Genomic DNA, 17,556 nt, shown 5'->3' with positions numbered 1-17,556 from the left:
CGTATTTCAGATGTCATATCTGACTGATTATGACAATAGTCATGTCTGAGCTAATCTAGGAATTTTAAATATCTATAGAGATCCCTATATCACTTGATGGCTTAAGTTTGTAGGTCAGCTCTTTAGGGACCTTGATTTCCTCCTAAAATAGTTTGCCTGGAATTGGAGCACCACATGGCTATAGTCCTGTGGTCTGAATAGCCAGGTCTCCCGAAGGGATAATTAATGGAGGAGTTGAGCACACTGTTCCATTAGCTTCTGAACCTCAGGATTGCAAAGAACTTAAAGGTCATCTAACTTAACCACCATCTGATTTTAAATTATACTTGAACACAAAACAAAAGCAAAACTAGAATTATTTATTAAACTGCTAAATAAACTATCTTTCTATAGTCCTTATATTTTCAAACACCAACTGATTAATCACTATTGTAACTGCAAGCTGTTTCTAAGCTGATGTCAGGTACTTTGAAGTTTTTTTGGCGGGGGACTGACGAGGATAGGTGGAAATGAAAAATTGTAATGCAATTTTGAAACATGCAATTCTAATGTTATATACACATATAAATAGAAAGTGCTTATGTATGCACAGAAAATGGCTAAAAAAAAACCCCTACATTAAGATACTGTCAGTTGTTATCTATAGCACTGGGAATATCTGTAAAAGTGTACATGTTCATTTTTTAAAAACTGGGAAATGCAGAAAAGCCTGGAAAGAAAAATTAAAATCATCTATAATCTCAATACTTGCTCCCAAATCATTTTTTAACATTCAGGTTCATCATTATTTTTTCTATTCATAAGTATGAATGTATTATAACATGTAAATCATATGGCATACACTACTTAGAACCTATTTTCCATTAAGATTAAATATTTTCTATGCCATAAAGTATTCTTCTAAAGCCTGACTTTTATTTGCTATAAAGAATGCCTTTGTATGAATGTATAATTTATTTTGACAATTCCCTATTTTTGGATATTTGAATTGAATCCCTTTTATTTTACTATTACAATGAGGCTACAGTGAATATTTTTGAACATAAATCTATCACTCTGCCTATTTCCTTTGGAAAATCACCTGAAGGGAATTACTGTGTTGACAATAAGACAGTGAGGAGGCTTCTAAAAAATCCTGATAAACTGCCTGGCAGAGAACACCAGGCATACTGTTGTACTGGGCCCCATAACACAATTGTTAATATTTTTTTCTTTATATCTTTCTCTATTTTCTTAATTTTCAACAATAAATATATATTCCTTTCATTATTCTCACAGCACCATTTTCCTCCAATATATAGGCTGGCTCCGTCTTTGACATTTGGCCCTTTCAATGTTTTCTTAGTTCCTCATCCCGTTCCACAGACTTCCTAGATGGCCAGATCCTAGATCAGTGTCTCCTTCTTAGATTCATCAATATTTCATTTGTTTATTTTGCTTTGACAACAAGAATATGCTATGGATAGAGCAGGACTTCCCAGCCTTCCCAGCCTCCTGCCCTGCCAGAAGAACTGTGGTAAGGGGCTTTGGATTCCTCTAAAAAAGGAGACCACAGACTGCAACAGAGCTTCGGACACCCAAACGAATACACAAACTCTCTTGTGAAGACAGAACATGTCTTTTCTTTATCGCCTCCTCACTGTATTTCTCTGGCCTAATTGAGATTTTGTCAACATTTTTAAATTGCTGAGAAAATACATTTCAATTGTCCTCATCACAAGATACGGTAAGAATCGAGGTGATGGATATGTTAACTAATTTAATTATTCCACGTTGTAGTCATAAATCATAACAGCACTTTATATCCCATAAATTCATACAATTATAAGTTTTCAATTTACGATTCAACACATATATAAATACACATGTACATATACATGTGCATATATAAAGAGAGAAAGGAACTCACTAGAAGCCAGCTTTCTTTCTTCCTGATTGTTCTATTTCTTTTTCAAATTCCATTTTCATCTGTCACACGATAAATATTACAGCAACAATAAAGAAAACACCCTACATGTGCTTTCCTTTCCCTCATTCCCAGGTTTTGCCTTGTGTGTGCTTTCACTCACACTGCAGGTGGGTACAACGTCGTGGGCTACTTCTTCCATTTTATATGACACTAGACATGTTTTCTTCAAGGTAACCACATGGTTTTCATAATTGTTTTTCCTTGTAAAGTCATTAATGCCCACTGTGAAATACTCAAGCAGCAAGAGGAGCACAGTGAAGAGTAGATACCTTGTTTTCTCATTTCTTATAGTAATGAGGACACCTCTGATATTCATCATTAAGTTTTTTAAAAATTAGAAATGGATAAGCTTTAACATGACTTTTCAGCACCTATTGAGATAATTACACATTTCCCAGGTTTATTGTGACATCATTGAAATATAAAATTGATAGTTAAGGTATACAGTGCTCTATATATGATGTACTCTACATATCTAGTGAAATGATTATTACAATTAAGTTGGTAAACCCATCTATTGCCTTTCACAGTTACCATTTGTGTGTGTGTGTGTGTGTGTGTGTGTGTGTGTGTGTGTGTGGTGAGAACATTTAATATATACACTCAGCAAAATTCAAATACACAATACAGTATTGATAACCACAGCACCATGTCATACATCAAATCCCCAGAACACATTTGTCCTATGACTGAAAGTTTGTACCATCTGACCAACATCTCAATATTTCCCTTTTGACTCATTAACATGATGAACTATAGTAATGGATTTCTTAAAGAATCATACTTTTTTAGTTAATAATTCAAACACTTATAGTGTGCTCACTGGGTTTAGCTAGGTAGAGTATATGTACTATAAAGAAAAGACATGTTCTATATTCACAAACTTAATCTGGCAAGGAAGGTAAGCTCAAAGATGATGCATTAAACACATATATAGAATGTAAATACAAGTTGCTGTGCTAAAAAGAAAAAGAAGCAGTTTCATTAAGATCACTTGGTCATGAAGTATGATTTGCTCTGGATTCCACTTGCTAATATATTTCACTTGGGATTTTTCCATCAATAGTTGGCAGTGAAATTAGTTCAGAGTGTTCTATATTTGTATTATCTTCTTCAGATTTGGGATCAGTATTTATCTGATTATAGTTTAAAAAGGGAAGGCTTTCTTCTAATGTCCTCAAATAGTTCCAGTAACATCAGAATAATCTGTTCCTTAAATATTTGAACCTTTGGAACTGTCTAGACCTGGTTCTGTTTTAGAATGTGACTTCTTAACAACCCCTGTATTTCTTTCATAGTTATTTTCTTTAAAAAAATAGTTTATTTAAGTTTTGTATGTTAAAATGAGTAATTTAAGTTTTATTAAGTATATATGTGTGTACATCTCTCTTTCCATTCATCTGTCTCTCATTTCTATTTCTGAGTATCTGTGATTTTTTTTCTTGATGGAGGATCTATTTTTAGTTGTCTTTTAAGAACTTGTTCTGGGGTGTATTTTTCAATTCATTGCTTTTCTGTTTTCTATTTCATCCATTTTCGTCTTTATCAATTGTTCCCTTCTGCCTTCCTTAGCTTTATTTCAGTGTTTTTTTCTAACTTCTTGAGCTGAATGCTTTGATTTACATCAAAAGCAATTAATTTCCTCTGAATACAGCATTAGTCATTACCTACAGTTTAAATATTAAGTGTTTGCATAGTAATTTAAAGAGTATGTGCTACAATTAAATCTTGCCTTGCCCAGCTGCAGTTTAAAAGTACTTTTTAAAAAATATTTATTTTTTAGTTGTAGTTGTACACAATACCTTTATTTTATATTTTCTTACGTGGTGCTGAGGATTGAACCTAGGACCTTACAAATGCTAGGCAAGGACTCTACCGCTGAGCCACAACCCCAGCCCTAAGAGTACTTTTAACATTTCCAGGTAGGAAGGTTTTACTGGTTTTTATTTTTGTTATTATTTTCTGTTTTTATTTTACTGTGACATGAGAATGTGGTCTGTATTCTTTCAACTTCCTGGAATTGATCAAGGATTATTTTGTGTGTGGCCAATTACATAATCAACTTTTGTAAATGATACACAGGCAGTGGAAAGAAGGCATATTCTCTGTTTCCAGGATTTGGAGTTCAATATTAGAGATTCTAATATGACTTTAAGTCCATGAGCTAAGTCTCTTCTCCCCTTATATTTCTATTTATACATTTTTTGCATCTTTCTGCAGATTTTCCTTAGGATATTATGTATGATGTTCTTCTGAACTGATTGATTACCCCCATTTGTCACATTTAATGTTTTCCATCTTGATTGATACACACACACACACACACACACAATTTAGTTGTAGATGGATACAATACCTTTATTTTATTTATTTATTTTTATGTGGAGCTGAGGATTGAACCCAGTGCCTCATACGTGGGAGGCAAGTGCTCTGCACTGAGCCACAATCCCAGCCCTTGATTTTAACTTAGTAATCTCTTTCTTCTGTTTTCAACCTGAGTTACCTTGTTTTAGATAAAATTGATGTACACAGCCAAAATATTTAACAACTAATAAGACCAGTGGGAAAAGGTGGGGGTCTGAGGCCCCCTGCATTAATGTTTAGTGCTAGTCATGGCAGGGGTAGGGTTGGTGAAGAGAGATCAGTGAAGGAAGCACCCTAGAGGCCTGACTGGTAGCTGTTTCGAAAACTCTCAAAGAGCTGTACCCAGGCAAATGGCTGAATCCAATTTCAGAATCTTTTTCAATATCCATTTGAGAGTTTCTCTGAAGTTCAATTTGAGAATCTTTCTTTTTTTAACTATGTAAACTTATGCCATTTACATTTATGCTCATGATTGATAATTTTCTAATTTTATGTCCTATTTAAAATTTACTTTATTTTCAATATTTTCCTATACAATATACATTTTCTTTTTGTTATTTGCTTTTGTTTTCCCTACCTGGTAACTTGGAAAGAAAATAAATATAGAGTTCCCTTGATCAATACGATACTTGAATTCGTTTCTAAAAGTAACTCTCTTAAACACAAATCCTCCAATACAAAGGAAAAAAACTAGTTGATGAGATAGAAAAATGAAAACCCCAGTGCCTAATTTACATGGGGCTACAGCTTGTCCAATGGTATAAGTATAATCTACAGTCATAGAAAACAATACATAACATATGGATCATCTTATTGGTAAAGAAGACGTTAATAAAGGGTTATAAATAAAATTTTGAAAAGGGAGGCTAGGTTTGAGGCTCAGCGGTAGAGCACTCGCCTAGCATGTGTGCGCCCTGGGTTCAATCCTCAGCACCACATAAAAATAAATAAAGGTATGGTATCCAAATACAACTAAAAAAATAAATGTTAAAAAAAAATTTGAAAAGGGAATTTCCCAAATGTTTAGCAATATCTCCTTGTGTTGGTATATATGAGTGTGTGGGGTGGGGGGAAGAGGGAGAAAGGAGGGACAATATATGAAAATATAGTGGGTTATCTAAGTATCAGATTTCAAATCCTATAAGAAGTCTCTGGTAAAAGAAGTAAAAGGGTTGGCAAACAATGAATAAAAGAAATATGGTATTTAACAAAATCATACTGCTTATGTTTATGCTTCATTTTAGCCACATTTTAAAGTTTTTAAAAATATGTAAACAGGACAGATCTTGTTAACTTAAAGTTTAAATTAAGTTTATTAGTTTATTTTAAAAATCTTTTTCAATTATTTGCTTCAAAACAATTTGCAAATTTTTATAGAGTGCATAAAATTACCAAGGAGTAAAAGTCTGTAAGTGTATTTTGTCAAGAATTAAATATGTCCCAATTGAGTATAATGAGCATGCAAAGTATAATCTGAATACTTTAGACTCAACTTCCTCTTATAGGTCAGAGTTGAAAAACAGAAACAGTCAGAAAGAAATAGAATGCTCAAGTATTTCCTTCAAACTTCATTAATGACTTAACATGGATTAATTAGAATAAGAACACAATATATTCCCTTACCTAAAAGTGCCACCAGAGTAAGCAGAATCACCATATGCGTCATTCCTTTTCTTTTAAGGAAATATAGGAGAATGCAGAAAATTAATATTTCTAAAATCTAGAAATGAAAAAACACAAGAGTAAGTTATTCTATGCAAAATCTTCACAATGCCATACTTCTTTCCTTTTTTAAAAAAAAATTTAAAATTTTCTTTCTCTTTTTGATTTCCCAACAGTTTCCATGAGCGCTGAGGGTGACTGAAGTTCCCAGGGACAATAATAAACCTACAACAATATAAGGAGCTCAGCCATCCAGATCCAGAGCTTTCACACGGCCAATCCACCAGTGACACCCAAACCTAGCTCTCTAGGCCTCACCTTGCTGAGACTACTAGACGTGTCCACGAGTGTGTTTAGTAGATACACCACATGGACACGGGCAACACTTAAATCTTGATTTCCCTACTTTCCAACTTGTTCCTCCTGGGGCCTTTGCCCATATGTTCAATGACCTCACCATAATTTCTGCTGTACAAGCCCAAAACTCCTTCCTCTGCCATCCTTCTCCCTCTGCCATGTTCTCCCTGGACTACTGTAATAATCTTCTAACTTGTCTCTGATCTTACTCTTGCTTCTCAACAAGCCAGCCATTCGGCAGCCAGAAGATTCATTTACACATACAATTGGGATAATGAAATACTTAATTTGCAGAGGAGAATATGTATGATATACACTTTGGGTATATGTAGCAATATGTCAAGAATTCACGTGCTTCTGCCCAACCTAAGAAACAGAACCTACCGATACTCTGGAAGTCTCTCTGGCGCCCCAGGAACCGCTGCACTGCACTTTGCATTTACCCTTCGCTTTCTTTCTTGTTTACCACATTTTTACATATCCCCAAAGACCTTGTTTATTTTCACATGTGCTTGGACTTTATCCATGTGGGATTATTTCCCTTGCTTGCTTTTTCACTCTGCATTATGCTAATGAAATTCATCCAGGATGATCCAGGAAGTAAAAATAAAAATTGATCCAGTCATTCCTTTGCTTAAACTTCTTTTGTTTTTTTCTATCCCATGTAGATTAAGATCCAAACTCTTTACTGGATCACAAAGACCCAAACAACTTTTTGGACCCAAGTTTGTACCACTTGCTTTGGGATGGTCCACAAAGGCCGGTCAGAAGGGCCCTTGTTTTCTTTTTCCCTTATTTTTATTTGTCCGTTTTGCTCTTCCCTCCCTCCTTTCCTTCCTTCCTTGTTCTCTGCAGTCCTCAGATTTCTCCTGCCGTTGGGCCTTTGTACTATTGTCTGCCAAAAACACTCTTTTCCTTGATCTTTGCGGATGGCTTCTTCTTAGCGCTCAGCTAGAATGTCACCTCCTCTGAGAGGTCTTTCCTGACTACTCTGATCTAAAACAGCCAGCCAGTCATCCTGCCACACCCACAGTTTTAGGTTGCTGTAGCCAATATGTCATTGCCTGGTGCTTTTCTTGTTCATATATTCTATGTTTCTTGTCTGTCTCTCCCACTAGAATGCCAGCTCAATGAAAAGAAGGACCTTATCTGTTCTGTTTGCCACTCTATCTGTAGTGCCTAGTACACAGTCTCGTAATAAATGTTTATGAAATTAATAAATAAATTATACCTTATATCTATTATAAACAACTTGCCAAATAAAGAGAACACTGTCTGATAAACAGTGTTCCATAAGTAGTAACTGAAATTCTAAAATTTTCCTACCCTTAAGAAAACTCCAGTGTAATTCTGAAATTGTTTTATTTTGTTTTAATACTAAAAACATTTTTTTTGTAGCCCTTAAGATAACCAGAAGCCAGGCTATTATTATTTTTTTGATAAGAGATGGGATCTCTGGACTGAAATCAAATGTGAAGTCTTAAATTTCTGAAAACAGACAAGTACATCATTGAATTTTTACTTAAAAATCACTGGAGAGGATTGCATTTTACTGGCAGAGCCCTCTCTAAATCTAAATAAATCTAAATCTAATAAATCTAATTGTTTGAATTCAAAGTTTTGCTTGTTGATTTGTGTTTTCCTTTAATCCTCTGTGGGCATGGGAAGCCACAGGACCATATCTTACTCATTCTAAAAAGCTTCTCATCTAATATGGAAGATTAGATCATCCTTTGGACTTTTCTTCCCCTGATAAAGTAAGCCAATTATTTTCACTATTTTTCTTTTTTAGTAGGACTCATTTGCCAGGCCTTTAATTCAATTGAGTGGTGCTACAAAAGCTATTAGAGTGCCATCTCTTTGCCTTCCCTAAAGCGGCCATCAAAACACTGGGTGTCCCAATCGCTGTGCACCTCACCACCAGTTAACAGGCTTCCATTTCCCACGGATACAATCACAGATTGTTCCCAGCAGTGCTGTATTCGTTGCTGGAGGCCAGAAAGCTCTTCTTGCACTAAATAAAGCATGGAGCATGGGAGCTACATCTAGTTGCACTCCAGCTATTAATTTTTGGGGGTGGGTGGGTAATGAGGGTAATGGTTCCAAGCTCTAAAGATCATGTATGACCTTTTTTTTTTTTTTTTTTTTTTTGCAAATTTCATCTCTATGACTTCAGAAACATAAAACATGAGTTCTCATTATTCACAGAATGACTATAGTTGACTTGGATTCCACCTTGTGCCAAGGGATCACAGGTCCCAGGAATAAAATATTCAAGAAGTATGAATTAATGTTTATTCTTTTTATATAACTTTTTTCCTCTAAAATATCAATATTAAAGAAGCTGGAATGTCACAGGTTGCTGTGCCCCAAGAAGAGGCTGCACTGCTGACTGCTATCTCTGAGGTTAGAAATAACAACAGGTCCTACTGTGTGCCCACTGCATGCTGCACACTTTTCTCTAATTCATGGCATCCTGACAACCTCTTTAGGAGGTAGAAACTATAGTTATCCCCACTTTACAGGTGAGGAAATTGAGGGTCAGGGGTTAAATGGATGCTGCCCCAGTAGGCAGCATAACGGCTCCCCAAAGAAGTCCATGTCCTAATGTCCAAAACCTGTGGCCACATGATATTTATTATTATTATTATTATTTTGGCTACATGATATTACATGGAAAGGGGCTTGGCAGATGTGGTTAAGGTTATGGAACTCGAGGTGGGGAGATGATCCTGGATGATTTAAGTGGTCCAACATGATTACATAAGTCTGTAAAAGAAGAGAAGCTTCCCAGCTGCAGCAGACAGCTGCCACATAGGAAAGATGGGAGCCAAGGAACACTGGTGACTCTAAGCTGGGAAAGGCAAGGAGTCAGATTCTCCCTTGGAGGCTCTGGCAGGGAGCATAGCTAGCCTAGCAAGATCTGAGTAAGACTTCTGACCTAGAAACTAAAGTCATAAATTTGTGTTATTTTAAGCCACTAAATTTGTGACAATTTGTTATAGAATAATAGAAAAAAAATTCAGGTTCTGTTACCTGAAATCTTTCCAGAGGAATGATTTTTTTCCCCCTTGGGTAATAGGGATTGAACTCAGGGACCCTTGATCATTGAGCCACATCATCCAGCCCTATTTTGTATTTTATTTAGAGATAGGGTCTCACTGAGTTGCTTAGCTCCTCATTTTTGCTGGGCTGACTTTGAACTTGTGATCCTCCTGCCTCAGCCTCCCGAGCTGCTGGGATTACAGGTGTGCGCTACCATGCCCGGCAAGGAATGGAATCTTTGGGAGGAATTTTCTGCATTGATTTTGGGTTTTCTGGATTGGTTCTCTAGTCTATTTAGATTTAGAAGCACCAGTCACCCTGTTTTCAGTGGCTTAAAGGGCTATGGCTATTAAGGAGTGAAGTGGAAAGGGACAGACACAATTTCCTTGTTGGATGCTCCACTTCCAGTATAAAAATCCAAGCATGAGTTTACCTCCTTTTCTCTTACCAAGATTTTTCTTGGAAGCATAGCCCTTTGATGCAGCATCTTTGTCCAAAAAGAATGGGCCTTGCAAATTCTCTCCTAGGCCAAGTTTGGACAAAGACTTGATCCTTGGTAATCAGTTTTATTAATTCTGCATAGAGAGGTGTTTAGAGAAGTGTGTTTGAATGTGTCCCCACCTCCCCCCAAGAGGAGGACAACTTGGTTTTGAATTCTGGCTCTCCCATTTCATATTTATATGACCTTGGGCAAGTTACTGGATCTCTCTAAGCCTCAGGTTCCCCATCTGTGAGATGTAGAGGATAATCGTGCCCCAGGTACAGGATCATTAGGCAGATAAAACATAAGACTGTAGTCGGAGCTATGCACAGTGCTCAGCTGCTCCATGAGCATGGTCTACTGAGCTGCAGAAATGTCTAATGGTGCAGACACACAAGTACTATTTGCATCCAGAAAATAAAGCAAAGAAACATGAGGCAAGAGACAACTGCATGTCTTATAAAAACATGCAGCTTTCGCCCTTCAGGTTTTAAACACCTGACAGTGGGTTGTGAAGGAGCTTTGCTAGAAAGGTTGACTTAATAATCAGCTCTGAGGTATAGGATTACCCCAAATGACAGGTTTGGCCTTTGCTTCTGCTGATTTAATTTTTTGTCTGGAGGAGCTAAAATGAGCACCATGCAGATTATTTTGTGAAGGATTTTATGTTAACAACAGAGGTTTCTATTTGAATAGTCTGTTGGAAAATCTGGGTGGGCAAAATGGCCATGATGAAGCCTGCCAAAGAACATGAAGTAATTGGGGCTTGGGGCTACATTTCCTCACGTGGACTCTGCAGAACATGTTAACACGAATTACTCAAAAAGGCCCTTCAGAAAAGGGCTCCTTGGTCAAATAAACTTAGGGCATACAGGACTAACAAAATCAAACCTATCTCTTTCCTCAAGGACTTCTGGCTTTTAATCTGCTGACAGAGATGATGGATTCCACAGAGGGACCTGTTATGCCATATCTCTCTAAGCCAGTCTGGCCTTGAATCCACACTCATTTTTTATTTTTGGCAAGTATCAATGAGGGGAGCTACCCATCTGAGGCAGACAGGTAGGGAAAGGTTATGTTAGTGGGTGATAAAAGGGCACTTCATTCTTCTGCTGCTAGCTGACACCAGGCTGCTCAAATCCTCTTGCAAAAGAATGCTTGATTAGAGCTCCTGGGCCTTGTGGCTGCGAGGTTTCCACTTAGTGGAAACCTGAAGGTAAAACAGACACCCATCTGTCAGGCAACACATAAGGTAAGGGATGGTATGACTCTGCCTGTAATACCATTTACAATCCCTGTTTTGAGGAGTGCAAAGCTTATTAAAATATCAAATATTTTTATTCATTTTGTAAGTTAGTTGATCAGTCCTGAAAAGCAATTCTGGTGCTGTATTTATATGCAGTGTAATTACATAAACAGATGAATGATTTGTCAAAGAGTAGTCTCAATTGTGTAATTATGATCCTTGCCGTCATACTTTGCAGAAAGAGTACAGAATCTGTCATACCCGATGATTAAATGTTAATTACTTAGATGTTTAACAGATTTAAATCAAACTTCCTCTTAAGATCTCTGTATATAACTAATCACCCCCAGAGTCTTCAGAGAAAAAAAAAAAAACATATGATGGATTAAATTCTACATTACTATAACATGAACCTATTACCCTTAAAGTCTAATCCAACATCCAGTGCTGTTCCATATTACAGACTTATTTTGTGCTATTTTATAAATACCTAGATTTAGCTACCTTTTTTTTTTCCTGTGTGGCCTTTTCTTTCAAATATACTATCTTATAATTATACAATTTTACTGAAGGGTGGATCTATCCTGGTACTATAAAATTCCTGCTATAGGAATTCCTCTTTGTAACCAAGGTGTCTAGTCAGTTGAATGGATGAGTGAATAAATAAATGAATGAATTTAAGAGTTGACTCTGGAAAATGACAAAGTTTAATTAATTTCAGAGTATTTTTGTGGAAATATAAGGTTTAATAAAAAGTGGCTTTGTTCTTTTCAAATATTTTCTCTGGTGTTAACACAAGATACATCATCATGAAGCAATGCAGTTTATTTCAGAAATAAGGCTTGATCTTTATTCTTTAATCTCCAAAGGATTCAGCTAAGGCTATTAATTTTCTGATCACAGGTTATGTCACTCTTTTCTTACTGGATAAAGACTGTTTTGCCTGTAGGCAGAAAGTAGTAATGTGTTGGTAGGACTTCAAGTCTGGACTGTCATGAAACATTCAACAAAGTTTAAAGAACAGAAGTAAATCACAGGGATTAAAACTTCTAGTGTGTATAGCTGATCAATGAAATCTGATAAAGAACTGAGTTTGGTGGACAGGCAGGAAAATGAATGGGTGGGGGAAGACACGATGTACGAATGACCTCGGGAAGGCTAATCTGAGTTGGGAAGCCCAATCCTAAAGGTTGGGGTTGGGGACAGGGGCTGCGGGAAGCGGTAAGAGGTGACAGAGCTAGGGAAAAAATAAAGTCATGAGAATGAAAATCAGAGACATAACATATCAAGAACAGGTGTTTAACTAGGCAGAGCATTATGACTGACAGCTGACTAATTTATTGACCAATAATGATTCTTCCCTGAGGGTGTGCATGGTCTACTGGAATAGAACAGAAAGGAAAATAGGTGATTAAAACATAATGTGTCATACAGAGAGCCCAGAAAATGGAGCAACTATCTTGGAAATATGCTCTTTAACAGAAGATGCCCCATCTGAGCTGTGCCCATGAGGGCAAGTTTGGAGGGAGTTGCAAGGGCATGGAGACAGGGTTCCAAGGAGCTAGGACTCTGCTGGCAGAGGGAACCACAGACACAGTGGCACTGCATTATGTGGCTAAAGTGCACTAACTGAGCAGATCTCTCTTGTAGGAGAATACTTCCAGTCACGGTGTTGAGGATGAGCAACAAGAGGACAGACAAGGGATGTCTGAGCAAGGGATGATGAAAGCCTGAACTGATGCAAAGGCAATGGAAATATAAAAGAAGGGTCAAGTTCAAGAAACTTTAAAACATCCAATAGGATGAGAGGTAGAGTGGGGAGTAAAGATGTGGAAGAAGTTATGTGCAGCTCAGACTTCCAGTATTGGAAGCAGACACACAAAATATTGGAGTGAGAGAGTTTTTTTGGGAAAAGGCATCGGTTCAATTTCAGATAATTTACATTTGAGAAACCAAATATCCAGACAGGGATGAGTAATAAGTGGACAGAAGAGAACACAGGGCTGGAGCTTAGGAGAGGCCTGGGAAGGACAGGCATGTCTGGATTTGGAAGGAGGGGATTCTAGAAGATTATGGGCAGACAGCAGATGCTGCACAAAGTTCAAGAAGTGTCAGGAGCAAAAAACGCAATTCCATTTGACAAGATGTGGGAGGGATCTACTAGATTGTAAGGAGAGGAGCGAATGGGATCTGAGAGAGTGGACAGGGTTGGCAAGAGTAGACAAACTATCTGAAAGCATCTTTTGATGGTGAAGGGAAGAAGGTAAATAGGAAAGATTGTTAAAGGGTGTATAGTTTATGAGGAATTTTTTTTGAAAACAGAGAAAGTTAAGTATCCTTAAAGAGTAAGAGAAAGTAAAAGTGAAAGGGGTAAAGAAGTCTTTCCTATAGATAGGTCTTTATAGGAAAGATCTAAGAATATTTGTCCCAGTGGTCCAAATTATACGTCAGAGATAGTAAGATACATAGAATTCATGGACTAGGAATTGCTGCTGTATTACCTGAGTTACACTTAGATCAAAACTAGTAAACATATTCCTGCAAATGCCAAGGTCACACTTTTAAATACTAGGTATATCAACTAGGATCACACTTTTTACTCGTTTTAAAAGCAGAGGAGTATACCACACAGCTTTTTGAGGTCATTTCTAATCCTAAGACCATACCTTGCCTTTATGCTTTGATTCTATTTATTGAATTCACAATTATTTTACCAATCCAAATCATGGTTAAATGCTCAGCAAGACTATCTCAGTTTTCTTCTTACTACCTGCCTGTTCTAGAGTATTTTTATTCTCCAAACTTAGTCTGTAACAAGCTACATATTAACCATTTCAATCATGTTCTCTCTTTACAATCACCTGATAGCAATCACTGTATCAAATAAAACACCCCAATTAATAGCTTCAAATGCCTGTATCAGCTCTTTTCATGTTTTCTTTACATGTCTCTCGGGATCATACCTGCTCATCTCAAACAACCTGTTTCAGTAATAAATAGGACTTCTTGGAAGATGCTTCTACTGCTGATTTAGTATTTCAAATACTTTGGTACTGCTCAAAAAGATTTTAATTTCAATATGTTTCTAATGCTGAGAAGAAAAAGTCATACTAGCTCTCCAACATCTGCAGACATCAGTGGTCTAGATAGTATCACTTCAGGAATAGTGGAATTTTAGAATTCTTACCACATAGACCAGGAACTGCCAGCCAACAAAGTAATACTGTATTGTTCTTGCTGAGACAGCCTGAGTTATATTTGGAGCAAAATTCACCAACAAATATGTTCCTGCAAGTGCGAATGTCATACCTTTAAATAAAACAGAAAAGACAAAGCCAACTGAAAAGGGACACTTAAAACTTTTTGTTGACTCAGACATTACCTAGAGACAGAGCATTACTTGTAAAAGTGCTGGCAGCCCCTCTCTATTAAAAATATGATTCATCAAGCCATCCTGTAACATCACATGTTCACCAAACGGCATGACCTTTACAGGGGCATAAAATCCAGGGATTGGATGGGCCAGAAAATAACTTCTGGTTCTTCTCTGTTGTTTCAGATGAGTCCTGGCCTCTCTGGAGCTTTCCTCAAAGGTGGAGAAGATCAGAACATGTGCACATGGGCATGGGAAAACACATCTCACCTCCATCCACCTAGATCTAGATCTCAGAGCCTAGAGGACAGGCAAGTCCACCACATGATGACCTGCCCTGCACTTGAGCATCTCTGGAGCCCCTACACTCGCCCTAGTGATTTCACACTGTGAGACTCCGGTAAAATGAGTGCCTTAATCACTGCCATCTATTGGAGTTGGTTCAGCAGGAATAACAACAGGGCTGCTGACGTTGCTGCCGAATTTTAATTATTCTAATTTAGGACTGAGGGTTGCAAGGTTAGCTTAGTAAAAATGCATCGCATCATCAACCCAATAACAGGAGTGTGTTCCTTAGCATCACTTAACATTATAGAGGAGAGAGAGTGGCATGGGAGGGGTGGCTGCTGGAGGAGGGGGAGGACTTGTCTTTTCCAATAACACTGAAAACAGCTTTCTTTTCTTTATTTTTTTTTAAATAAATAGCCATCTAAGAAAAACTAATAAAAGCAGCATTTTTTTTTCAGTATACCTACAAACAATTCAGCTTGTTTTATCACTGAGATTTGACACTGTGGAAATAATTTACAGGCAGCATTGATTCTAACCTGAGACAATTTGGTTTGTGTATAAAATCTCACAGTTTGAAGGCACTAATTTCTCATTTCTCTTAACCACATGATTTAGGTTTTGAACTCCAGTTTCTGAGAACAGTGTTTGATTTTTTTTTTTCACGCAAGTTAGACAACACTTATTTGTAGAAGCTACAAATAAGTTTTCTCTAATTTTTTATGTAATATTTTGTGAAGACAGAGATTAGATACATAATTTTAAAGCTATTTCTAATGAGAACTTTTGGAATGAAAAACAATATACATTATTAAATATTGTAATAAAAGCAAACTAATAAAAGCCATACACAAGAACCTGGAGAAAAGTTATTGGTCAGTTATGTTCTTTCTTTGAAAGAAAAAAAAAGATTATATAAGATAATTATTCCAAATTAAGCTCGAAGAAGAAAGAGATTTTTTAAAAAACAATTTTATAAACTTGGTAAAGTAGAATCAATCAATTTAATTAAAAAATACACTTTAATCAGTCTCAGAGACTTCCAACTGTTTCTTTTGGGAAATCTATATTTCTTATTTATATTAAGCTCCTCTACCAGATTTGATCTCCTCTAACAGAATCTAGCATCAATAAACTTTCCTGTTTTAATTTCACTCTGAGTTGGTAACACAGGTATATGGTACAAAATTCCAGATACAATGAAGGTGATCAGTGAAAAGTTAAATCTCTCCTATACCCTGAGGCCACCAGTTCCCCTCCCCAACATTAACCACCACCACTGGGTCCTTAGGTTTTCTTTTCAGAGATGTTTTATGCATATGTGAGTGAGTGTGCATGAGTTTTGTCATTTTATACAAATGATAGCATATTATATACACTGTTTTGCATCTTGCTTTTTTGTTTTTTCCCCACTTAACAGAACACCTTGGAAGAGATGCAGGGCAGTCTCATTCTTTGAGGTTTACATAGTATTCCATTATATGATATGATGGTAGTAGTATTTAACTTAGTTTTCCTCAATATTATCTTTGATTTACATCTGTGTCTGTGCACATCTCTATCACTATGTCTTCATTGCATTCTGAAACTAAAAACAAAATGGCTGATGATTTTGCAATTTTACTTTCAAAGTCACTTTTTACATAACATTATTTCACTTGAGCCTCACATCACTGTGAGTCTAGTAACTCTACTAAACCCATTCTTTTTCTTGATAATTTTAATTTCAGCTACTCATGACAATTGCAAAAGCAGTTCTAGGTAGCTGTTAACAGTTGTATGCTTGTTTATTTTGTGCCATTTGCATTTTTAATGCAATTTACTATCTCATGTGCATATTTTCCAGAGGTACTTAAAAGTGTTGAAGATAGTCATGTGTACTTCCTTAAATAAATTTCCTTAAAATTTATCTATATCTATATTTTACTAAAAGTGGCATGGAATGTCAGTTCCTGCTATTTTTATTTCAGTGAAACCATAAATACTCTTTTGGAGGACACAGATTTCTAACTTAGAAAACTTGCTAGTTTATCTTCTTTGGCCCTGTTACCCAAAAGAGTGATATGGATATGTAATATCCCAAAGAAGCAGGCAGTAGAGATATGCTTCTGGCCCACAGGAGTGGTTACAATTATGGTCAAGACTTGGATTCCTGCAAGTCTCATCAAAGCTGAAACTGTCTCTGAAAAATTCAAATTTCATTGCGACTTGCTAGCCAGAAGAGCTCCAGCAAATTATTGATACAGCTGTAACTGGATGAGTCTCCCTGATCTCTAGGTATGAATTAAGTCATCATATCTTCTAGTTTCCAAGAGGCCAGTCTGGGCAGCTGAATATGCTTGAAACTCCCCTGGAGGTTTGATGCGACACAGGACCTAGGATCAATTCCCTCGGGATGTTGACTGTTTGCCATGAGTTAAAGGCCATCTAAGTTCAACTTAAAAATTAATCTAAAATAGTATCCCTAATGATATAGCTCAGGATGATCAGGCACTGTCACTGGAACTGTTTATAAGGAGTCAGTGGAAGGTATGGACAGGAAGGAATCATCGAGCATCTTCTGACTGCTTAGTGAAAATTTTGCCCCATTGGTCTTAAAAGGAACTGCAATGAAGGAAATGATCCAATTAACAGAACACAGAGAAGCAAATATGGCAGCACTATGTTTCCTCCCCCAGCTAACCTTGGGAACTGGTGTATGAAGCACCAAGATCTGGATATTGGAGATGGCCCAAAACAGAGCAGCTGGGCACTGTGGGTAAACTTCAGGT

General features: G+C 36.8%; 1 protein-coding gene across 1 annotated transcript in view; it reads right to left on the bottom strand.

Moving 5' to 3' along the window:
* Positions 1-17,556, bottom strand: part of Nipal2 (NIPA like domain containing 2) — a 78,490-nt gene that overhangs the window by 14,979 nt on the left and 45,955 nt on the right. Inside the window, exons 5-6 of the mRNA XM_027946192.2 lie at positions 14,312-14,433; positions 5,957-6,053 (exon numbers count right to left, since the gene is read on the bottom strand). Of these exons, the coding sequence (XP_027801993.2) occupies positions 5,957-6,053; positions 14,312-14,433 (219 nt within the window). The remainder of the gene's footprint in view (positions 1-5,956; positions 6,054-14,311; positions 14,434-17,556) is intronic.

Source organism: Marmota flaviventris, chromosome 15 (genome assembly GCF_047511675.1).
Source record: "Marmota flaviventris isolate mMarFla1 chromosome 15, mMarFla1.hap1, whole genome shotgun sequence".
In the NCBI taxonomy this organism is placed as follows: Eukaryota; Metazoa; Chordata; class Mammalia; order Rodentia; family Sciuridae; genus Marmota; species Marmota flaviventris.
The sequence above is the reverse complement of the archived record's forward strand: the minus strand, read 5'-3'. Positions and strand labels throughout refer to the sequence as shown.